Raw genomic sequence first — 23,057 nt, 5'->3', positions numbered from 1 at the left:
TATTTATGTAATTTTGTTAAAAGTTGGAAACATTTTTATAATTTTGTGAAAAATAAGGACCATTTATGTAAATTTGATAATAGAAAGGGACCATATCTATAACTTATGAAACTTAGGAACTATATTCATAAATTTGTTATTAGGGAGGGACTATTCCTATAAAAATAATTCTGCACAGGAGGGACCCATTCTGTAAATCATATAGACCTTTTTTTGTAAATTGTTTTCTATGTAGGAGTCATTTATGTAATTTTCTATTAAAATAGGGATCATGGTGTAATTTAGAGAGACCATTTTTGTAAATTTATTTTTGATAGGGACTGTTTTGGTAAACATCCCAATAGATGTAAAGAGTTATAGCATGAACAGACATCAATTTCATACCCGCTCGATTTTCTATCTTTTCTGAATTTATTATACATTCATATATCTGTATCTATATATACACGGTAACATCGTCTCCATCTAACCTTCCTTGCCGGAACCTGCATTGCCACCCATCCACCCGGCCTTCATTTTGCTTCAGTTTTCGTCTCTTTTACCAAATTTCATTTTGTTCGTTTTTCTCGTCGGAGATCCGTCCTCCTCCGCTATCACGGCCATGGGGACGTCAACAATTCTCCCAGATCTCGGCACCGAAATCGTAATCCCAGTCTGCGCCGTCATAGGAATTCTCTTCTCTCTCATCCAATGGTGCCTTGTCGCCAAAATCAAGCTCTCGCCGGAGAAGCCTTTCGCCGGTGGCGGCAGGCATGGGTACGCTGAATCCTTGATCGAGGAAGAAGAAGGCGTCAATGACCACACCGTTGTTCGTAAATGTGCCGAAATTCAGAACGCTATTGCCGAAGGTATTGCGATTGTTTTATTTCCTATAGATCGTTAATTATTGGTGTCATCTCGGTGATTTTGATTTCTCGATCAAATCTCGAAAACTGGAATGATTTGTTATCATTATTCTTATTCTCTCTGTGTAATCATGTTCCACGTTAGTAAATTTCATCTACAAATGAGTTTTACATCATGATTAGAAGAAATCTTCCTTATTCTTCCTTTATACTCATTTATAGCACTCTCTTCCATGCGTTATATTTGTTTTCTTTCCATTTTACATCATAAATCATAAATCTCTAGTTATACTTCTTAATTTATTTCGACAAGCTCATCTTGCATTAATTTTTTTTTCTGTGGATGAATTCTCTACTAAGCAATATAGGATGTGATTCTGATGTAGCTTTCTAGTTTACACATACTCTAGCTTTTTAGAGTTGCGTGTGGTGTTGAATTGTTACAAGTGTATGTATCCTTATAGACATTTATTGTTATTACAGGAGCAACTTCCTTCCTCTTCACTGAATACCAATACGTTAGTGTTTTCATGGCTGTTTTTGCTGTTCTAATCTTTGTATTCCTGGGCTCCATTGAGGGTTTCAGCACCAGTGACCAACAATGCACATACGATAGCAGCAAGCTCTGTAAACCTGCACTTGCAACTGCCATCTTCAGCACCATATCCTTTCTACTAGGTGGCATCACCTCAGTCATATCTGGCTACCTTGGAATGAAAATTGCTACCTATGCAAATGTCAGAACTACCCTTGAAGCAAGAAAGGGAGTAGGGAAGGCTTTTATTGTTGCTTTTCGTTCTGGTGCTGTCATGGGGTTTCTCCTAGCTGCAAATGGTCTCCTTGTTCTGTATATCACCATCAATTTGTTTAAACTTTATTATGGTGATGATTGGGAAGGCCTTTTTGAAGCCATAACTGGTTATGGACTTGGTGGATCTTCCATGGCACTCTTTGGTCGAGTTGGTGGTGGAATATACACCAAAGCCGCTGATGTTGGGGCGGATCTTGTTGGCAAGGTAGAAAGGAACATTCCAGAAGATGACCCAAGAAACCCTGCAGTAAGTCAGTCTTTACTTTTTAATCTAATTTCAGCACCCATCTATCTTCAAATTAACATGGCTTAAAAATCTTTTCGTTGCAGGTTATTGCAGACAATGTTGGTGACAATGTTGGGGATATTGCTGGTATGGGATCCGATCTTTTCGGGTCATATGCTGAGTCATCATGTGCAGCTCTTGTAGTTGCTTCCATTTCCTCATTTGGTAACAATCATGATTTCACTTCAATGATGTATCCTCTCCTTGTGAGTTCCATTGGTATTCTTGTTTGTTTGCTCACTACCCTTTTCGCCACTGACTTTTTCGAAATCAAAACTGTTAAAGAAATCGAACCCGCTTTAAAATACCAACTCATAATTTCCACCATCTTGATGACTATGGGTATAGCACTCGTTAGTTGGGTTGCCCTTCCTCCCTCCTTCACCATCTTCAATTTTGGAATCCAGAAAGAAGTTCGCAACTGGTAATTTTCAAATTTAGTCTCACAAATTGGATACAAAATTTCATGTCTTTCTGGGTTTTGCAGGCAATTATTCTTATGTGTTAGTGTCGGTTTATGGGCCGGGCTTATAATCGGGTTTGTAACCGAATACTTCACCAGCAACGCATACAGCCCGGTCCAGGACGTGGCGGATTCATGCCGTACAGGGGCGGCGACAAATGTAATCTTCGGGCTTGCTTTGGGGTACAAGTCATGTATCATTCCGATCTTCGCAATCGCAATAAGTATTTATGTTAGTTTCACTTTCGCCGCCATGTACGGCGTCGCCGTTGCCGCCCTCGGAATGCTGAGCACCATCGCCACCGGTTTAGCCATCGATGCATACGGTCCGATCAGTGATAACGCAGGCGGCATCGCCGAAATGGCCGGGATGAGCCACCGGATTCGCGAACGTACCGACGCCCTTGACGCCGCCGGAAACACTACTGCCGCCATCGGAAAGGTAGCAATTCAAGTATTCCTTCATTAATTTAGCGATTAATTTGTCGGGTTATTTGTAGGGTTTTGCAATCGGGTCAGCGGCTCTTGTATCGTTGGCTCTATTCGGTGCGTTTGTGAGCAGAGCGGAGATCATAACGGTTGATGTTTTGACACCGAAAGTTTTCATTGGTTTGTTGGTGGGAGCGATGCTTCCTTACTGGTTTTCAGCCATGACAATGAGGAGTGTTGGAAGTGCAGCGCTTAAAATGGTGGAGGAAGTCAGGAGGCAATTCAATACAATTCCAGGCCTCATGGAAGGAAGTACAAAACCTGATTATGCAACTTGTGTTCAAATATCAACCGATGCATCCATTCAAGAGATGATTCCACCTGGCGCCCTTGTTATGCTTACTCCTCTCATTGTTGGGATTTTCTTTGGTGTCGAAACGCTTTCCGGTCTTCTTGCCGGATCTCTTATCTCCGGCGTTCAGGTTATCATTAGTCATTTGACCCAAATGACGTTTTTACTCATCATGCATTTCTCATGTGTTTTTAACTTAATATAGATTGCTATATCTGCATCAAACACCGGTGGTGCTTGGGATAATGCCAAGAAATATATCGAGGTATTATTAAAATTATAAAAACATCCTTTCCTTTTTTTTTTTTTTTTAAAGAAAAAGTGGATAACTTTGTTTTAGGCTGGTGCTTCTGAACATGCGCGAACACTGGGCCCCAAAGGGTCGGACCCACACAAGGCGGCTGTGATTGGTGACACGGTTGGCGACCCTTTAAAGGACACTTCCGGGCCGTCGCTAAATATCCTTATCAAACTCATGGCTGTTGAATCCCTCGTTTTTGCACCATTTTTTGCTACTCATGGTGGTCTTCTCTTCAAGTTTTTTTAAATAATTTTTTATTTTTATTTTTTGGAGTTTATAACACTCGGATATATATATTTTAAGAGACTCTTGAAACTGTTTTTTTTAAACATATTTTTGTTTTAGCTATTAGACTTTTTCATTATACCAATTTGAAACCTTAGCAATAAGATATAAACCCAAATTTATCCGATTTTCTCCGTACTTGGAATGAGAATAGCAAGTGACTTTTGTTGGTATATTTATTTTAGGTGTAATTATCACTCTTCCTCAGCCCATTTGCTCAAAATTTCTCTGATTTGTCTTTTTGTCTAATCAATATCTTTCTAAAAAACAAGAAAGAAAAGAAAAACAAGTATTTTGATTAATTAACAAGTATAATTTATAATTCAATTCTTTTGACATCAACCAAAAAACAAATTGGAAATAACATTTTATCCTCTACCAACCAAACCAAAGACAATTTAATTTCTTTAATATTTTGATGGATTCCATATGTTTCAAATCTTGCAAGCATCAATGGCTCTTCTACCTTGTTGATAATTCTTGAAAAAAAAGTCGGTAGTAAACGTGACATTCTTGTATAACCTTGGTCTTTCACACGTAACAAGCTCATCAACAACTCCAATATCCTTTTCCGTTTGAGGCATGCAAAACATCGCCAAAGTCATCCTTTCACTTTTTGAGTTCACAAACACTCTGTGCACAGGACTCTTGAACACCCCATTACTCATTATCTACACATACATTTTCTCAAAATCAAACTTCGTACATCATACAAAATCCATCAAAATTCATTTATTACCTCGAGTTGATCCCCAATGTTAATGGTTAGGGCATCATGGACAATAGGAACTCCAACCCATTCATCATCTTTCAAGATTTGAAGCCCTTCGACTTCTTTATCCTGCAACAAAACTGTGATTGCTGACCCATCTGCATGTGGTTTCACTCCTAAAACTTTTTCAGGCCATTGACATGGAGGGTAGTAGTTAAATCTTGCATTCATTGTTGAATTTGTCTCATATTGATTCAAGAAACAATTCTCCTCCAAATCTAATGATCTAGCAAGGGCTTTAAGCACAAGTTTATTGATCGAATCTATCTTACAGCTATATTCATCAAGAACCTCCCTGAGATATGTCATCGCAATTACATAATATATTACAATAAGTCAAAATCCCATTTCAGCAATTGAGATCAAGTATGTTTATTTTACCTGAAGTGAGAGGGATCTTGAGGCCAGAATTGAAGCTTTTGTTGGTGTTTTGGAAGAACAGTGAGGTAAAGCCTATCAGTCCAATCAAGAGTCTGGTTATGTGAGAGAACCATGTCATTTCCATACCCTTCGAGATCATTTTTTGCTCTCATGTATTTCTTTTTCTCCTCCATTGATAACCCGAAGAACAGTTTGCTGATTTCTCTAACTTTCTCCAAAAACCAACTTTCAATTCCATGGTTAATTGCCTGAAAACCAATTGAGTTTCAAAAAAATTTCTTTAAAAGAATTTACAAGATATGGCACCAGATTGATTGGTTCCTAAATAAAAAATCGATTCATTAAATCTGAAACTGGTTGTTACATTCAAACTGATAAAGCCTAAATGTTAAAATCGTCCCTAAATTTACAACCGGTGGATTGAATTAGATCTACAGTTGCAGATATCATGTCGATCGATTGATCAATAACAGATAGTTATCCCGCAGATCAAGTGTTCGGGGCCAAGATATATGATATCGAGAGAGATAGAGAGAGAAACCTGAAAGCAGCCCCAAGAGCTAACAGCTGATTTGAGCTTATCGAGCTCCGAAGGAGATGAAGTTAAGATGCTAATATCAATAACAGGGATATGCTCAGTGATCGGAGACGACACACCGGTGTTGTTGAGGCTACCGTACTCTTCATCTTGTTTACGGATGTATCTTTTCGGCAGGTGGTTATAGTCCGCCGCTATTTCTTGAACTTGTTTGGTTTGAGACTGGGAATCAACCATGGCGATGGTGTAGCAAAGCGTTGATTTTGTATCGGGAGCCAACAGAATTCGATTACCTCATTTGATGTTCTTCTTCTAAGATGTTTTTGGTCAACGGCACGCATGTCAAACAGTCAAAGTCATGGATATAATATCATAACACATTTTTTTTTTTACTTTTTACTTTAATATTTACAATCCCATTAGCAAAAATTCGTGCAGCGTTCACTGCTAGAAAATTATATGTCATTGAAGTGCTTGCAACATCGTTAAAATCTTTGGCCTCATAAACGACTTAAAAAAATAATATAGTTTTTAATTTGTAAAATAATTGTATATGTTTTTTTTTTTTTTTTTTTTTTTCACATTCAAGCCTTATGACCAGCTATTTCACGTTAAGTTTTCAATTTGTATACATTTAATTATTATTATTTTTCTTTTCAAATAAGTCTTTGTTGTTTTTATACTCGTCCATCCAGTCCTTATGAATGACTTCTTCCTGTTTTGTTCACGTGACATAAACGTTATGACAATCATTAATGAGTTGTTATCATATGTGGCTAGTCCGGGCAATAGAATCATATATCATTAATAACATTGTGCCTTTGATATTAATAGTTGTTATAGTACAATACCAACTAAATTTAATACCAATAACAACTTCATTCAATAGCAATATCAATTACATTACATCACATCACATCAGGTGAAGAACTTATATTAGCCATAATGGTTCTAATATTAATACCAACTAAACGTGTACAAAATGAGAACTATATTACTCTTTTAGATCGTTTCCATCTTTTAACGTTATGCACTATTTCGTTGCTAAATGTACATTATTGACCAGTCCTGAAATTCCCGTTACTAATTTGTTGATGTGTATATGTATGTATACATACAAATACACATATACAAAGACATAAAAAGACACTATACATATTAAACAAACATATGTACACACAAATATACTTAAAAAAGGGTATAAGCCACTTGTGGACTACCCCACCAACACATAGCCAAGATGAGAATGTAAATCATATCATCCGAGACCAAGAAGGCTGGTACCCACAAAATACTTGCATACACATACATTACTTGTGTCATCATGCCATGTTACTATGATTTCTAATCTTATTTGGATGACACACACAAAATAACAAAAACACAGAACATAAATACATAATAAGTGGAAGGGACGATGAAGTTATGAACCAACCATCTTGTGAACATAGTCAAATCTTGCAAACATCGATTGCTCTCCTACCTTTCTGGTAATACTTGAAAAATGAGTCGACAGTAAAGGTCACGCTCTTGTATAGCCTCGGTGTTTCATCCGTAACAAGCCCATCCACAGGCCCAATGTCCCTTTCCGTTTGAGGCATGCAAAACAAAGCCACAGTCATTCTTGCATCTTTGGAGTTGATCAACACCCTATGCATAGGGCTCTTGAAAATCCCATTGCTCATTATCTACACATTTTCATATTCTTCAAATCAAGTTAATTACATCATCATTAAAACTTTTAGTTAATTAAGGATTACCTCAAGTTGATCACCAACATTGATTGTTAAAGCAAGAGGAAGAATAGGAACTCCAACCCATTGACCATCTTTCAAGACTTGAAGCCCTTCAACCTCTTTGTCTTGCAAAAGAAATGTGAGTGCTGAAATATCAGCGTGTGGTTTCACTCCAAACACTTTGTTTGGCCATGGACATGGAGGGTAGTAGTTAAACCTTGCTTCCATTGTTGCACTTGTCCCATATTGATCCAAGAAGCTATTTTCCTCCAAGTTTAATGATCTAGCAAGGGCTTTTAGGAGAAATTCATTAATCAACTCTATTTTCGACACATATTCATCGACAACCTCCCTGAAACATATCATAATTGCATTAACCAATTTCAAGATAACTCTAACAAATAATCTCTGTAAATCAATATTCAGCATATACTAATGATTTTACCTGAAGTTAGAGGGATTTTGGGGCCAAAATTGAAGCCTTCGTTGCTGTTTTGGAAGAACATTGAGATAAAGAACCATGTCATTCCCATATCCTTCAATATTATCTTCTGCTCTCAAGTATTTCTTCTTCTCCTCCCCTGAAAATCTGAAGAACAGTTTGCTGATTTCTCGAACTTTCTCCAGAAATGAACCTTCAATTCCATGGTTAATTGCCTGAAAATGAAATGGAATCCATTCGAGTTTCATGAGAACATGCACAGGCAACTGAACCTATATATGTGTTGATGCTCGAGAGAGAGAGAGAGAGAGAGACCTGAAAGCAGCCCCAAGAGCTAACAGCTGATTTAAGCTTATGGAGCTCCGAAAGAGATGAAGTTAAGAGGCTAATATCAATAACGGGAACCACCTCACTCATCGGAGATGATACAGGGGTGTTGTTAACGTTATCGTACTCTTCATCTTGCTTACGGATATATCTTTCCGGCAGGTGGTTATAGTCCGCCGCTATCTCTTGAACTTGTTTGGTTTGTGAATCGTGGTTCTCCACAGCGGTCGCCGACGTCGCCTGGGATTCAGCCATGGTGTATCAAGGCGTTGATCGGTATGATCAGCAGGCAACTGAACCTGTATACGTGTTGATGCTCTGGGTGATAGCAATCCGTAATGTAGATGTATATGCATTGATTGTTGAGCAAAAATTGGATTTTTATCATCTGAAGCTGAACTGACAGGCCGACAAACAGCAAAGACTTTTGACAATCTTAAGCTTTTCAAAAACCTTTTTGAAAAAAACATTAGTGAAGTTTTTCAATCAAAGTTTTTCTTTTTCAAGAGCTGTTAATTAACCAATTTTGTTGTCATGAGCTTCTTTTCAACCAATTAAAATAGATAATTTATTGTATGTAATATATTTATAAATTGAAAAATCTCTTTAATGGATATAAAATATGCTTTTTAAAATTAGAAAAATTGAACATCTACGCTAATGTTTTATAAACGGTTTTGTTCGAATCGGTCGGTTAAATTGGTTGGATTGGAAATCTAAGAATAGAACAGTTCAACTATCACTAATTTTATGTCTATTTTTGGATCGAAACAAATCGGTTAAACTGAAATATTAAAATCCACATTGAAGTGATGTAATTGGACATTGTGGTGTTTTTCATTTATGTTTAGATTTCTCGTATATTTATGTATATCTTTTATTTGATAACCAATTACATATATACAGGGTCGGCCCCGAGACTTTAGAGACCCTGTGCGATTTAACGAAAAATAGACCTTAAAATTTGAAATATCTCAAAATTAAAGCAAAAAAATATACATCTTAATTTTTTATTGCAAATACATAAAATTAAAATTTCATTCAAAATAATAAACAAAAAAGAAATTGGTTTCTACTTGAAAACTGTCCTCCTGAAATAAATTTCTCAATAACATTTTCATATGTAACTTTGTCCAACATGTTACGCTCAATCGTCATCAAAGCCAATCCATTAAATCGTTCTTAAGTCATTGTAGATCGTAAATAGGACTTCAAAATCTTCAGTTTTGAAAAACTTCGTTCTGCAGATGCAACAATAACATGAATAGTCAACATAATTCTATATTCAATAGATGTAATAGGAAAACAATCAACACATTTTAAAAAGTTTAAAATATCAATTGCTGTCATTTTTTCTCTGGGCAAAAGATGTAGAAGTAATTTTAACTCAACATACAAGTCATTTTCATCAATATCCGATTGCTCATCTTTCTTGAGTGAAGTTTCAAGAGACTTACAACAAGATTTTAAGGTTATATCATCTAATGAATGTAGTTTTTCTGAATTAAACAAAAAACCAAATATTTTATCATATTGTTGATATTGTTCAAACCTTGTAGTTAAACAAGTAATTGTTTGATCAACAATATAAATAAAATATTTAACCCTAAATTTCTCTTGTGCGGATTGTGAAACACTACAAGAAGTATGGGATGAAATCTCATCAAAATGTTTTTTTATTTTAGGTTCACGTTTTTTAGAAAATATTGGATCGATACCCATTTCCAAGACAATATCTTTTGCAGTTTCTAAAACATTTAAAAAACCATTTTCTCTATATTCTTTAAAAAACGAAATCAACCTTTTTATTTTTTACATAGCAACATCAATAAGCATATCTTTTGATTGTAATTTTTTGCTAACTAAAGTAACAATATTTAACATTTCATACCAAATTACTAAAGCCAATATAAGCTCAAAATTACCAAGTTCATTTTTTGTTAAAGATTTAGCTTCACTTGTTATTTTTGGATCATTATCATTTTTGGCTACTTGAAGTAAAGCTTTTTGTATGTCAAAAATTTGAGAACTCTATAGCTTTAACACTATCAACACGAATCTCCCACCGAGTGGATGACAAAGATTTAGGAGTTAACCCTTTCACATCATCTTTTAAAATTTGCCATCTCTTAGTGGAATTTGCAAAAATTGTATAGATACGTTGTATTGTTCCAAAAAACCTTTAGCTTTACCACAAGTATTAGCCATATCACACAAAGTTAAGTTCAAACTATGACAACCACAAGGAGTATAAAAAGCTCTAGAATTTATATCTAAAAGCTTTTTTTGCACTCCTTGATGTTTTCCTTTCATATTTGATCCATTATCATAACCTATTCCACGCACATTATTAATGTCAAGATCAAGCAAATTCAATTCATTTTGTAAAACATCAAAAAGTCCTTGGCCGGTTGTATCATTTACATCTAAAAACCCTAAAAAGGATTCTTCAATGCAAACAACATTTGATGAAACATCCACATATCTTAAAATAATAGTCATTTGCTCTTGGTGACTTATATCAGGAGTACAATCAAGTATTATAAAAAAATATTTTGCATTTTTTATCTTTCTAATAATCATAGATTTTATTTTCGAAGAAAGCAAAATTATTAATTCATTTTGTATCCTATGCCCAAGATAATGTTTATAGATACCAATTTCAATTGTAATACGTTGCATATGCTCATACGAAACCATGTCAAATTCAGCCAACATTTCAAATAAGCCTAAGAAATTTCTATTGTTATCTTCATACACTTTCTCATTAGTACCAAGAAAAGCAAGATTATGTTTAGCAAGAAATTTCACAATAGAGATAATTCTCAACAAAACTTGTCTCCAATGAACTTTTTCTTTTTTTAATTGTTTTTGAGCTGCATTATCAATAGTTTTATTTTTTTGTAATCTTAAATGCAAATCATACCAAGTTTTTATATTTTTAACATGTTCCATACTAGTTTCATACTCTTTAATTCTAGTGTTAAGATGTATCCAATCTCTAAAACCCTCATTTGCTAATTGACCATTTCCACACCCTTTTCGAAAAAATTTACAACAAAAACAATTTTTTTTATCAATTTCTTTAGAATAAACAAGCCAATCTCTATCATATATTTCCCCATTTAGTAAAGTTTTAGTGTAATATGTTGCATAAAATCTTCTTAAATATTTATCTTTAGGACCTTTTATAATGGATAAATCTCTTTTAGGACCTTTCAATGCTAATATATTTATCATATTAGAATCAAGAACATCCCAATATCTTGGACCAAATATATCGAAAGTGTGAAAATCAACATTATCATCAACATCAACATTAGGATTATCATTAGCATCAACATTGTCATTAGCATTATCATTAACATCAACATCAACATAATCATTATTATCAAGATTATCTTCATTAACAATTTGTGTTTCACTTTCTGAAAAATTTTGTGTTTATTTTTGTTATAAACTTATCCATAGAACCTGCTTGAGCTTTATTATATTCTTCAATTTTTTGTTTCTTTTTACGTTTTTCAAATCAAGATGCATATGTTTTTAATCTAGGAGGCATTGTAAATTATAGAAAAGAAAGAAACGACCTTATTTGCGAATTGAGATTTGTAGATTTCTTCTTCGTTTTAGATTTTCCACACTTCAAATCACCAAGAGAAGATACCAAAAGTATAAATAAAAATAAAAATCCAAATAAGAAATCAAATAACATATCAGAAAAGAAAAATTAAAGAAATCATATCAGATCATAATCCAAAAATTACCTTATATTTTGACACTTCAAATCAGAAAACAATGTTATGCTCCAAAAAAAAATTCAGAAAACCTGCTATTTGAGATCAAAATATAGTTCTTAGTCCTTACAAATAAGAAGCAAATAGAAACAGAAAATAAGAATTTGTGATTTTTCAGAAACAAAAAAGTAGAAAAAATCAAAAACTTGAAAGGAGAATTTACATTCCTTGACCCTTGTTTCTTTTGATTACAGAAACTGATAATTTGATATTGATGGTCTTGTATTTCGAAATTTGATCAGAAAAAAAATTGATCAAAAATTATTCAATTAGAAAATAACAAACCATGAAAAACAAAACTAAAGTTTAAAGTTACCTTTGATTTCGAAACCTCAAGGCTCAAACAGTCAAACAGGTAAGATTTTGAAGCTTCAGATTTTGAAATTTGATGATTCTTTATTCGAAATTTGAAGCTTGATAGTTCTGAACTTTTGAGACTCAATGAAGAACAAGAGGATTAGAAGAAATAGAAGTAAGAATAGACTGAATTGGTTGGCTGTTATCGTTGAAGAAGAAGAAGAAGAAGAAAAAAAATTAAGAACTGAAATCGTGTCTTTAATATTGGAATAGAAATGATTGAATAGATATTACCGTTCCTCCTGCTCCTGCAATGATGTTTGTTATTACCAATGTCTGCGTCAATGAAGAAGATTAGAAGAAACCGAAGGGTTTTCTGTTTCTCGAAAGTTCATTCCCGCTCCTTCTTCTAGGTGGCGTTCCTTCTTCTGGTGAGTAATAAAAATTAACCTAATTTTTTGGGTCGATTGAACCTAGTATACAAGAATTATTAAATAATTTTTGGGCCCTATGATTTTTTGGGCCCTATTCTTGGGCACTGTTTGAACCTCCATTGGGCCGACACTGCATATCCATTTTTTGCAATTTTATAAAGTCAATATGAGAAAGCCTTTGAATATGAGATAATCATATAACATTTGACTTGATTTCTAATGCGCATATTGACCAAATTTGTAAACCCTCAATATGATTAAGAACTCTTATTTATTGGAACTTCGATAAGCTTTTCTTTATAGCTTAAGTGGAGTGGTTTTGTCACTAAAAAATGGTAAATGTCATGAAACTTTATGATTATGTTTGGTAATTGTTTTGAAGCTTTTTGGTATCGAAACTTTTATAAATTCGGTTTGGTATTAAAATTATGTAAGTTCTATTTGGTACTAAAATTATTTAATTTTGAAAACCAAGTTGACTCGACGTTCGAACAAGTTCAATCGGGAACTAACCACCACACCAGTGTAACTAAAACCTTTTTTTTAAACATTAATATCCGTTAATCATCGACCTTACAGATATTGTTACACCTAAGCCTAAGCACTGGTTAGATCCCTTTCTTATCCTCTATTTAATTAATTTTGAAATTTTGGTCCTTACGTTGGGCTTACCTGGATGGTACACTGGGTGTAAGGTTCATTAAAGGAAAACGTCGCCATTTTGGAGTACGCTGGGCGTACACTAGTGTACGTTGGGTGTACTCGATCCGGACGAAAACTCTAATCTTGGGGGTTTAGACAATATATATATATATATATATATATATATATATATATATATATATATATATATATATATATATATATATTGATTTTTAAGGCCCATCACCCCATCCCATTTCCAGCCTCCATCATTTGAGACGTTTTCTTGCAAACCCTATCCCCCTTTAGTGCATTTTGAGACCTCGGGGTGTGTTTTTGTGTGTTCCAAGGGAAGAAAAAGGTGGTGGTGAAGTTTGGAATCTAGAAGCAAGCTTGGATATGAAAGTCTTGCATCATTCTCCATCTTCAGAAGCTAAAAAGTTCCCACCTTGATGGTTAAATTGTTAGATCTAGCTTGCATGGTGATGTTATGAATTATGAGCTTTTGTCCTCAAATTATGACTTTCTTGTGCATGACATGCTATAGAATATTTGGGCTGTCCTTTTGGACGTTTTTCCATGTCTTGAGTCATAAAAATATGATCTTGGCCCCTAAGATTCTTTCATGCAAGTCATTAAGAGCTTTAGTGGTTAAAAAGAGTTAGGGTTTTGTTGTTGGGTTTGTTCTTGGCATGTAAAACCATAAAGTTGGAAACTTGATGGTTTGGGATATGTTTTAAGACTAGATCTGAGACTTGGACAAAATGACTTAAGGGATTAAGCCCTTAAAAGTTGAATTTTTGAGCCATCGCGTACTCTGGGCATACCTGGACGTATGCTGAGCGTACGCCGTTAGAAGCCCGACCAAGATCAAGAGTACGCAGGGCGTATGAGCCGAGCACGCTGGACGTACTCGGTATATGTTAACTTCTGACCGTTGACTTTTTGGACATTGATTATGACTTTCGACCAAGTTTGACTTTGGGTATTTTGGGAGTATTATAGACTAACATTACGAATCGGGTCTCAGTTTATTGTTTAGGCGGACAGTAGAGCTGGTGTATGTGTTACAAAGTTCTGTGCAGTTAATCCTTGATCATAAGGTAAGTTCTCTCACTATGCCAATGGGTCTAAGGCACCAAGGCCGACCCATTTATTGATTTTATGTATCCTAGGATGTAGGATTGCTATGATAGTCCTATGTATGCTTTGTTTGTGTATATGTCGACATCTGGGTGGTTGGGTTGAGACTGGAGGTCCACAAACCCGATATGGTAAGGTTGAGGCCACGTGTCAACAAACCTGGATGGTTGGGTTAAGGTTACGTGCCAACAAACCCTAGATGGTTGGGTTGAGGTGTTGCTGCTCCATGCTGTAAACCAACAAACCCGATATGGTTGGGGTGAGGTCAAGGACCAACAAACCCTGTATGCATGCTATGTATTATCTGTGGTGTGTCGTATTTTGGGAAGCTCAGTATGTTATGGCTTACAATTTGAATTTCAATGTTTTGGGTATTTCTGACGAGCAGGGAAAAGCGAAGACGTGATTGTACACATCATCTAACTTTTTATGATTGAGAGATACTATGATATGATAATTTGACTTATATTGGTTTGTAAAACAATGTTTTGGTAATTATTGAACTATGGAGTTATGTTTTAAAAATGAAAAATTTTAATCTGATTTTGGGACGTTTCAAATATTTGTTTATCATGATATCTTTCCATAAACTTTGTCAATCAAAACGTTAATAAATTAAAACCCATTTCAATTATTGACCATTTAACTAAAAAAATATATAAATTATGTGATGTTACTAAGATTCTAAAAAACTCGTCATGGTGCATCATGACTCCAAGACTTATACTTGACGTTACGTTTTAATAACATGACACCTTAAGTCATATATGTATATAAAAAAGACTAATATTAATATATATATATATATATATATATATATATACACACACACACACAAAAAAAAAAAATTGCCGCCTTAAATCACACCTTATAAACGACATGACTCGTCACGGCTCGTAAAAACTTGAAACTTGACATTGCCGCCAAATCACACCAAACATTATTTAGAGCCATGAATGTTAACCTTATCTTTGTGAAATATTTTATAAAGTGTTTTCATCCAAATTGTTAACTTATAACAATAACACTACACAAAATCAATGTATTACAATATACAAAATTAAAATAAATACTACTAAATCGAAAGTCCATATTTCATTTTTATCTCATCACACATGTGATTATACACAAATTGTTCGCAAGTCATATCTTGCTTATTTTCATACAGGGAAAATGACTTAATAAGGTAAAAAAGTTCTAAAAATTTACAAAAAATACCATTATTTTTTTAGGGTAAAAAATATCATTTTACCGGGTATTGTAGGTTACCCGGTTAAACTTGATCACTGGCCATCACACACATGTTCATCATTTTTCTAAACATATATCATTAATCGTCGTTTTTCATCTCCTTCGTTACTATAGAATCAAAACACACCCATATTTGCTTCTAAAAGTCCCCACGATCACCATAGATCAAACACATACACCATTTATGCGATCAAATACACACATATACACCGTTTATGAGATCAAGAAAAAGAGATAATTTAGACTCAAACAATACCCTAGATTTTTTTTTCCTTCTTGATAGCCATTATATGCTCAGTTATCCCCAAAATAATGAGAAGTATGTTCGCTACACTCCTGAGCATGTTGAATTTTTTTTTTCTTCTTGATTGCCTAAAACCCAATTCTATTCGTCGTCAACAACTCATTCGTTAATGCACTATTATCTCCAACATTGAATCCAATCGGGAATGTAACAGTCGCACCCGGTATATAAAACGGATCGAAGACATTAATTTGGCGTACATCCTAGCCAAAATGCACAAAAGGGAAAAGAGAAGATGGTGGTGTAGAAAAAACCCAAACTGCGATGGCGAAATGTCGCCGCCACCGTGAAGGGTTTTAGAACCCACTTGCGGTGATGGTTTGCTAGAAATCTAGTCGGAGAAGGAGATTGTCTGAGCCGTAGAAGAAGGAGATCGTCATTCTCGGAGAAGGGCAACGACCGTCATCGTCTTCGCCATTGTGGAGATTGTTTCCGGTGGAGTGACACCTAATTTGGTAGTTGAAGGTGTAAATGTCCATTAAATAACCCCAAGTCGTTATTTTACCTGAGGTAACTGGTTACCTCAGGTTACCACAAGCCTTTATGTATAGTTTGTTGGTGTTTTTTGTACAAATGCGTCAATTTAATGGTATTTTTTACACTAAAAAAAGAATAATGGTCATTTTTAGATATTTTTGAAACTTTGTTACCTTTTAAAGTCGTTTTCCCTTTCATATAATATATATATTTTTAAAATTTTCTTTGAAGACTTTGATTATCTATTTCATGTGTAACATTTGTTCCGACATACAATGACACTAACCTTTTAAAGTCATTTTCCCTTTCATATAATATACTAGATTATGACCCGCGTTAAACGCGGAGAAAATAAATTAAATATACATCACATTAGTAGATGGTATTGCTTTAAGTGAAATTTTAATAAAAAATGTTAGTTAGATTCATTTTGAGTTTTTGAACCAAACTTATTAAATAAAAATATTTAATATTTATATTAGAGCAATTTAATGTTTTAATACAGTGATTTTTAACATAAATGATCCACGTGATATTTGTTTTATCACAACATGATGTGACTCATTGATTAAAACATGTTGTGTAGTAGCTTTATAAATTGACTTTGTTCGGTATACAAACCCCCATGGAGGCTCATATGACACTTTTCATATTGGTCACGTAAAACCAAAAACAATAATAAGTTGTTATATGTACCAACAACGTGAAATTCTGTAAAGAAATTTGATAAAAAAATACAATTAAAGTGCATTGCTATAGCCATAAACATCAAACTTAGACATTGTAATTTGGTCAATTTCTAAAGTATCTTTTCCTTATAAGAATAAAATATGATTTTTTAGGCTACACCTAATCATATATACATATCTTCCGATCAAAGAAATTATTACAAAATAAGCCTTGTTATGAACAAAAGTATAATATTAGTTTCATAATTTGCCAAAGATTAACACTAATAACTAATAATGAACTTTCACAAATCTTGCATTTTGGTCACTGCATCTAACTAACAAATGAATTTCAGTTTAGAGGATTTATTCAAGAAGTACATCCATGACTTCTTGTAGCTGAATTTGAGGGAATGCTAAGACCTATTAAGATATGTGAGAATGGTTTATGAGACTACGGTTGGTTTCTAGAGGACAATACAAATTCAAAATGTTAGCACGTATCTTTCCTCTAGTAGATTGATTAATTTTTTTATGACATCTCAACAGGAATATAGTAATAACAGGTAATAAGAACAAAGTAAATGCATGAAATTAGAGAAGAAGAACGAGACAGAGTAAAAAAAAACCTAGAAAAAAGAAATGGAGAAGAAGACCATTGAAGAAGAGCATTATAAATCGTACGACTCAATCCAAAATCGTAAGAATAAAAAATTCAATGTAATTCTCTCTCTCTCTCTCTCTCTCTCTCTCTCTCTCTATATATATATATATATATATATATATATATATATATATATATATATATATATATATATATAGTATTTTTAATAAGGAAATCATTATCTTCCAAAAAATTGGGATCCTAAGATATCAACTTGGAGATTTTCGACTATCATCTGGAAAAAAAAGATATCGGTTATATTGATTCAAAATTTCAAATTAATTAACTTGCATATTTAATGAGTTTTAAAATTCAAACCGTTATCTCAAATTGATTCATTTTACGTGGGATATACTGGGAAATAAATTATGAATAATATTGACAGTAATTTTGACTCACAAATATTTTGCTGATTTAATGGGATTAGATTAGATTTTGTGGATTAATAACTGAATTATTGATATGCTTATTTAATGAGTTTTTTTTTTTTTAAAAAAAAAAAGGGTTTTAATTTTGAAGCCAAAAGCTATAAATAAGGGAGTTAAATTAGAAACAATATTAATTATAAAATCTGATATCTCGTATATAAATAGAATTATGTTTCAATTGATAACATAATTGCTGAATTTAAAGATTCTATAATTATATGTAATTGTGTTTGATTTTTATTTGGGGAAGATGATATCAACAATTTGATCTAAGGGTAGAAAACATATGATTGAAATACAATCAAGGGTCCTGATTGTTTTATTGGTGAATTAAGGGTTCTTTTCTAATGATATTTAGATATGAATGAAACTAATATGCTTAAAGTAGATTGATTAATTTTTTCATGACCTCTCAACATGAATATAGTAATAACATGTAATAAGAAGAGAAAGTAAATGCAAGAAATTGGAGAATGAGAAGGAGAACAAAGTAAAGAAAGAATCTAGAAAAAAGAATTGAAGAAGAAAATTGTTAAAGAAGAACATTGTAAATTGTAGGACTCAATCGAAAATCGTAAGAATAACAACTTCAATCTAATTGTATATATAGGGTGTTTTTGAATAATCAAATCATTATCTTTTTAAAAAAATAGGATCCTAAGATATCATCTTAGAGATTTCCGGCTATTAATCTAGAAAAAAAAGAAATCAATTATATTGATTCAAATTTACAAATTAATTGACTTGCTTATTTTATGAGTTTTAAAATTCAAATCATTATCTCAAATCAATTCAATTTATGTGGGATATTCTGTGAGAAAAATTATGAATGATAGTGACTTTAATTTTGACTCTCAAATATTTTGCAGATTTAATTGGATTAGATTAGATTTTATAGGTTAAGCAAATTAATGATTTGCTTATTTAAAGAGTTATTTAAAATTTGAAGCCAAAAACTATAAATAAGGGAGTTAAATTAAAAACAATATTAATTATAGAAATTGATATCTTCTATATAAATAGAATGATATGTTTCAATTGATAATATATTTGTTGAATTTAAATATTATATAATTAAATGTAATTGTATTTAAATTTTATTTGGAAAATATGATGTCATCAATTTGATCTAATGGTGAAAAACATATGATTGAAATACAATTAAAAGCCCTGATTGCTTCAGTGGTGAATTTAAAGTTTTTTTTTAATAATATTTAGAGATTTTTTAAAATTTCTTTGAAGACTTTGACATACAATGACACTAACAATGCCTTTTTTAAAATAAAATGTCATAAATGATGAATATTGTTAAATAATTAAAAAGATGATGACATCAGTATATAGTTATAAAAAAAATAAATAATAAAAATATAATATGACTTATAAATTTAAAATTTAATTATAGATTAAAACGAAAAAAAAAGTCAATAGATAAAAAAATTTAAATGTTAAAAAGGTTAAAATAAAACATTATTACACAAATAGATTAATCGTATAAAAACATAAACTTAAAAATATTATATTAGCATAATAACAACATTTTGTATTGCTGACCCCAAAAATAAATCGTTCAAATGGTAAGAACAGAATAGAGTTGATTATTAATATTTGACGCATCAAAACTATTCTCTAAGTCTTAGATTTTTATATAAAATTTATATAAAATAGTGTTGTTTGATATTGTTTGATATTTTATTCAATGGTAAGCAATATTGTTTGATATTTTATTCAAAAAGTCGAAAACTGCATTCCCTGATATTCTTTGTTTGATTATGCATCAATACGAACCAAAATGTGATTTCTTTGAGTCGATCAATCTTGAACTTGAGATTCAATGGCATACATTTTTTTCATCACTCAAACACCAACAACAAAACTGCATTTGATCTTAAAACAAGCAAAAAGAACAAGAAAGTATACACCAAATAAATTTCTGAACACTTATAACTCCATGACCAAATTGCTACAAGCATCCAAAGTAAGATATGGGATATGCACAAATACAATAGAATAAGGAGCCACAACTATTGGCTTCAAAGAACTTACATACAAAGGCTCTAACAGAGGTATCTCACCTTCAGTATTTAAAATCAAATCTTTCCCATTCAACACCATTGTTTGACTATGCAAGTTTCCATCTTTACCTGTCAGATGATATTCCTCTCGTGTTCTTGATCCACCCCTCACCATTTGAATTTCAATTGACATCTTAATCGACAAATTTACATTAAATGTAGTGGTTTTGTCTAGATTAATGAGTAGAAGTGTTATTCCATCCTAAAAGAAAGATTCAATAAGATTATGAAATCAAAAACTGGAAACATGTTAGTTATTTAACAAACTTACTGATTGTTTAGCACAATGTGCATAGGATCTGATTTTTTTGCTCCCATTAAAGTCTGTAGCAAGAACTGCTGTTCCCATTAGTCGATGCCACAAAAGAGCACTAATACAAAGAGAAACAAAATCACATATCAAAATTTCAACTTTTTTAGTAAGTCAAAGGTTTGACCTTGAAAGTCAAAATGTACCTATAATAATCCGGATTTGGCACAAAAGTAGTTGTATTAAGTAAACCATAATTTCCTCCAATTAAAGATTGTCTGCAGTATGTCTTTGTGTTGTAAACAGCTGACATTCCTAGCTGATCCAAATACCTGTACAACTAAGTTGCTCATTATGACTACACAATATTTATGTTTGTACCTTATGCATCAAGGGTTGTACTTTACATACCAGAAACTAAACACAAATGCATTAGTCACAAGATTGTGGCCACTATTGTAAGCTCCACCAGCTTCACCAACCCAAGCAGATGCTAAACTTCCGGAAGCTTCTAGAATGTTCTCGAGTTGCTTAAAGGTATCGATCTCGTTATCAAGAACAGAGGGATTAAGAATCTTTTCAACAAGGTGTTGATCAACTCCTGTTGCAAAAAAGAATATAAAGTTCCAAACTTTACAATCTTTTTGAACATTACAACTGTTTTATTTCAATCTTTTGTTTACCTGGGCCAAGATTGTATATATGGTGAGTGACTACATCAAGAATTTCGGTTGTTTTGTTTATGAAGTCTTTGAACCATTTTGCATCAAAGAATCCACCTGGTGAGATAATTAGTGGCTTAGGTTCAATCCCATCATAAATTTCTTCTACTATGTTCTTGAGGGTAATTGTGTCAATTGCGTATTGAGATGCTGTTACTTTTGCTCCAACTCCACTTCCACTTAACTCGTTCCCTATAAATTATGCATTAAATGGAGAAATGAAATAGCAACATGCTATGATAAACAAATAAATGAAAACTAATTTGTTATTTCTTGCAATTACCGAGTTCCCAAGCATAAATGGTGTAATTCTTTTTAACTGTATAACGAATCAAAGATTCAGCATTGGTGGAGTCCCAAGCTCCAATGGTTGAACTATCAGCTTGCAGTTTTCTTCCATTAAGAGCATTTAATCCAAAAATAATTACAGCCCTGAAGATAAAAGACTGATTATGAATTATGAGGTGATTTTTAGTTTTCAAATTATGAAAATTGAATGAAATAAAAGGGTGTTTTTGGTTACCCTGTTTCATTGAAGAAGGTGTTTAGTTCATCCCATCTGGATAGAGGTAAGCAGCCTGGGTTAAAATTGAATAATGCGGAGGTGTTTTTGGAAAATGGGATGCAGGTTTCAGTTTGATCTTCGGTTTCATAGACAAGTTCATCTTGCAAACTTCCTCCCAATCGAATCTTTAATGGTGAAAAGGCTGCATAAAAAGTTTGACTTTTGGGGTCAAAGGAATTGGAAAAGAGAACAGTGGACTATCCAGAAAAGGGAGGAATATTCACCTTTGATTGCATTCTGAAAGATTGTGTTGTTAAGATCCTGCAAAGAAGAAAATCCAAAAATTAGCGAATAAACATAAATGAACCCCACAAAGTAAAGCCAAAATTAGGAAAACAGGAATTTGTTTGTCAACATTTATGATCGGAATAATTGGACCCACGAAATAGAAACGATACATGATCGGAACTGACACATCTCAAGAGCCTAAATTCGGAAAATTATGGTGAATTCATCAAACGTATGTGATCAAATGATTAAGTGTTTCATTATTGTTTGATTTTAAGAAGTAATAAAGAATCTTGTCACAACATATATCATCGGGATCCTTTAAAACAAGTAGAACGAAGAAGATCATACCACATTGAGGAGAGAAGCATAACCCCAGCTACAAGAACCATAATCGCATTTCTCCGGTGGCCACCAATCCATTGTAGCACAAATAAAATCAGTATCTGTCTCTGCAATTCCTCTTTCCCCATCAATGAAAACATTCCCGTTCTGAACTTTTGAATCCATAAAAATACAGATGCATGTGATCAATAAAACCCAGATATATACACCTATCTGCCAAGACAAAGAACCCATCTTGAAAGCTTTTTAGCTTTTTCGATGATTTACAAAATTCAATGATCAAAGAAGTGCATGTCTCAGTGGAGGAGCAGGAACAGATGGACGGATTGATAAAGAATAAAAAGATCGAATTTTGTCTGGATTTTCTTCCCTTCCTGATATAGGACTGTGGAGAAGAAGAGGTTGATTTAGGGTTTGGAAATGGGGGCTTCGAATTTAGGAATGAAGTGAAGAAGAGGAGGGAGTAGTGGTGGCGATGGTAGTTGGCACCTTTTGTGCTATGCTCTGACGTATTGCTTGGAATGATATCATCTTTTGTATTAACAAATTCATTTTACGAGTATTTTATTAGACTAAATTACATGTTTCGTCCATGTAGTTTTTCACAAATATTATGTTTAGTCCATAATAAATAATTAGGTGTAAAACCTATATATTATATGAATTAATTAAAAAAATTAAATATAAAGCTCTAAATATTTAAGAACTTTGGATTTATAAAAAAAAACAAAAAAAATAATAAATTATTAAAATTGATTTTTTCATCTTTTAAATTTAAATAAATAAACAAAATAAGCTA

At 32.9% G+C, this 23,057-nt stretch overlaps 4 protein-coding genes and 1 pseudogene across 4 annotated transcripts; 1 reads left to right on the top strand and 4 right to left on the bottom strand.

Annotated features, from left to right (window-relative positions):
• Positions 1 to 405: 405 nt before the first annotated feature.
• Positions 406 to 3,909, top strand: LOC145068921 (pyrophosphate-energized vacuolar membrane proton pump-like). Its single transcript, XM_079015892.1, has 7 exons — positions 406 to 848; positions 1,329 to 1,903; positions 1,987 to 2,366; positions 2,430 to 2,847; positions 2,906 to 3,316; positions 3,392 to 3,451; positions 3,527 to 3,909. Exons 1-7 carry the CDS (start codon positions 602 to 604, stop codon positions 3,731 to 3,733), a joined length of 2,298 nt encoding a protein of 765 aa, XP_078872018.1. The 5' UTR covers positions 406 to 601; the 3' UTR covers positions 3,734 to 3,909.
• Positions 3,910 to 4,047: 138 nt separating this feature from the next.
• LOC145070360 (codeine O-demethylase-like) lies at positions 4,048 to 5,798 on the bottom strand. The gene is made up of 4 exons (XM_079017290.1): positions 5,467 to 5,798; positions 4,926 to 5,173; positions 4,512 to 4,839; positions 4,048 to 4,443 (listed from the first exon to the last, which is right to left on the bottom strand). The coding sequence occupies exons 1-4, from the start codon at positions 5,698 to 5,700 to the stop codon at positions 4,207 to 4,209; spliced, it is 1,047 nt and encodes a 348-aa protein (XP_078873416.1). The 5' UTR covers positions 5,701 to 5,798; the 3' UTR covers positions 4,048 to 4,206.
• Positions 5,799 to 6,623: 825 nt separating this feature from the next.
• On the bottom strand, positions 6,624 to 8,399 carry LOC145071115 (protein LATERAL BRANCHING OXIDOREDUCTASE 1-like). Its single transcript, XM_079018026.1, has 4 exons — positions 7,957 to 8,399; positions 7,645 to 7,856; positions 7,224 to 7,551; positions 6,624 to 7,151 (listed from the first exon to the last, which is right to left on the bottom strand). Exons 1-4 carry the CDS (start codon positions 8,221 to 8,223, stop codon positions 6,915 to 6,917), a joined length of 1,044 nt encoding a protein of 347 aa, XP_078874152.1. The 5' UTR covers positions 8,224 to 8,399; the 3' UTR covers positions 6,624 to 6,914.
• A 751-nt stretch (positions 8,400 to 9,150) lies between these two features.
• LOC145067163 (uncharacterized) lies at positions 9,151 to 13,216 on the bottom strand (annotated as a pseudogene).
• A 6,774-nt stretch (positions 13,217 to 19,990) lies between these two features.
• Positions 19,991 to 22,777, bottom strand: LOC145069982 (heparanase-like protein 3). The gene is made up of 9 exons (XM_079016907.1): positions 22,265 to 22,777; positions 21,910 to 21,946; positions 21,644 to 21,827; positions 21,404 to 21,552; positions 21,082 to 21,312; positions 20,810 to 20,999; positions 20,605 to 20,730; positions 20,420 to 20,519; positions 19,991 to 20,350 (listed from the first exon to the last, which is right to left on the bottom strand). The coding sequence occupies exons 1-9, from the start codon at positions 22,490 to 22,492 to the stop codon at positions 20,015 to 20,017; spliced, it is 1,581 nt and encodes a 526-aa protein (XP_078873033.1). The 5' UTR covers positions 22,493 to 22,777; the 3' UTR covers positions 19,991 to 20,014.
• Between the last annotated feature and the right edge of the window lie 280 nt (positions 22,778 to 23,057).

The sequence above is a fragment of the Lactuca serriola genome, chromosome 8, assembly GCF_051521515.1.
Source record: "Lactuca serriola cultivar US96UC23 chromosome 8, Lser_US96UC23_V15, whole genome shotgun sequence".
Lineage (NCBI taxonomy): Eukaryota > Viridiplantae > Streptophyta > Magnoliopsida > Asterales > Asteraceae > Lactuca > Lactuca serriola.
This window is presented reverse-complemented; position numbering and strand designations above follow the sequence as displayed.

Excerpts from the sequence above, each read along its gene's own strand:
- LOC145068921 (XM_079015892.1), top strand. The coding sequence starts at position 602 with ATGGGGACGTCAACAATTCTCCCAGATCTCGGCACCGAAATCGTAATC. Across the intron at positions 849-1,328 it reads TCAGAACGCTATTGCCGAAG|GAGCAACTTCCTTCCTCTTC; the intron begins GTATTGCGATTG and ends TTGTTATTACAG. Across the intron at positions 2,848-2,905 it reads CTACTGCCGCCATCGGAAAG|GGTTTTGCAATCGGGTCAGC; the intron begins GTAGCAATTCAA and ends GGTTATTTGTAG.
- LOC145070360 (XM_079017290.1), bottom strand. The coding sequence starts at position 5,700 with ATGGTTGATTCCCAGTCTCAAACCAAACAAGTTCAAGAAATAGCGGCG. Across the intron at positions 4,840-4,925 it reads CAAGATCCCTCTCACTTCAG|GGAGGTTCTTGATGAATATA; the intron begins GTAAAATAAACA and ends GACATATCTCAG. Across the intron at positions 4,444-4,511 it reads ACATTGGGGATCAACTCGAG|ATAATGAGTAATGGGGTGTT; the intron begins GTAATAAATGAA and ends ATGTATGTGTAG.
- LOC145071115 (XM_079018026.1), bottom strand. The coding sequence starts at position 8,223 with ATGGCTGAATCCCAGGCGACGTCGGCGACCGCTGTGGAGAACCACGAT. Across the intron at positions 7,552-7,644 it reads CAAAATCCCTCTAACTTCAG|GGAGGTTGTCGATGAATATG; the intron begins GTAAAATCATTA and ends GATATGTTTCAG. Across the intron at positions 7,152-7,223 it reads ATGTTGGTGATCAACTTGAG|ATAATGAGCAATGGGATTTT; the intron begins GTAATCCTTAAT and ends GAAAATGTGTAG.
- LOC145069982 (XM_079016907.1), bottom strand. The coding sequence starts at position 22,492 with ATGGGTTCTTTGTCTTGGCAGATAGGTGTATATATCTGGGTTTTATTG. Across the intron at positions 21,000-21,081 it reads TATATACAATCTTGGCCCAG|GAGTTGATCAACACCTTGTT; the intron begins GTAAACAAAAGA and ends TTTTTGCAACAG. Across the intron at positions 20,520-20,604 it reads CCAAATCCGGATTATTATAG|TGCTCTTTTGTGGCATCGAC; the intron begins GTACATTTTGAC and ends TCTTTGTATTAG.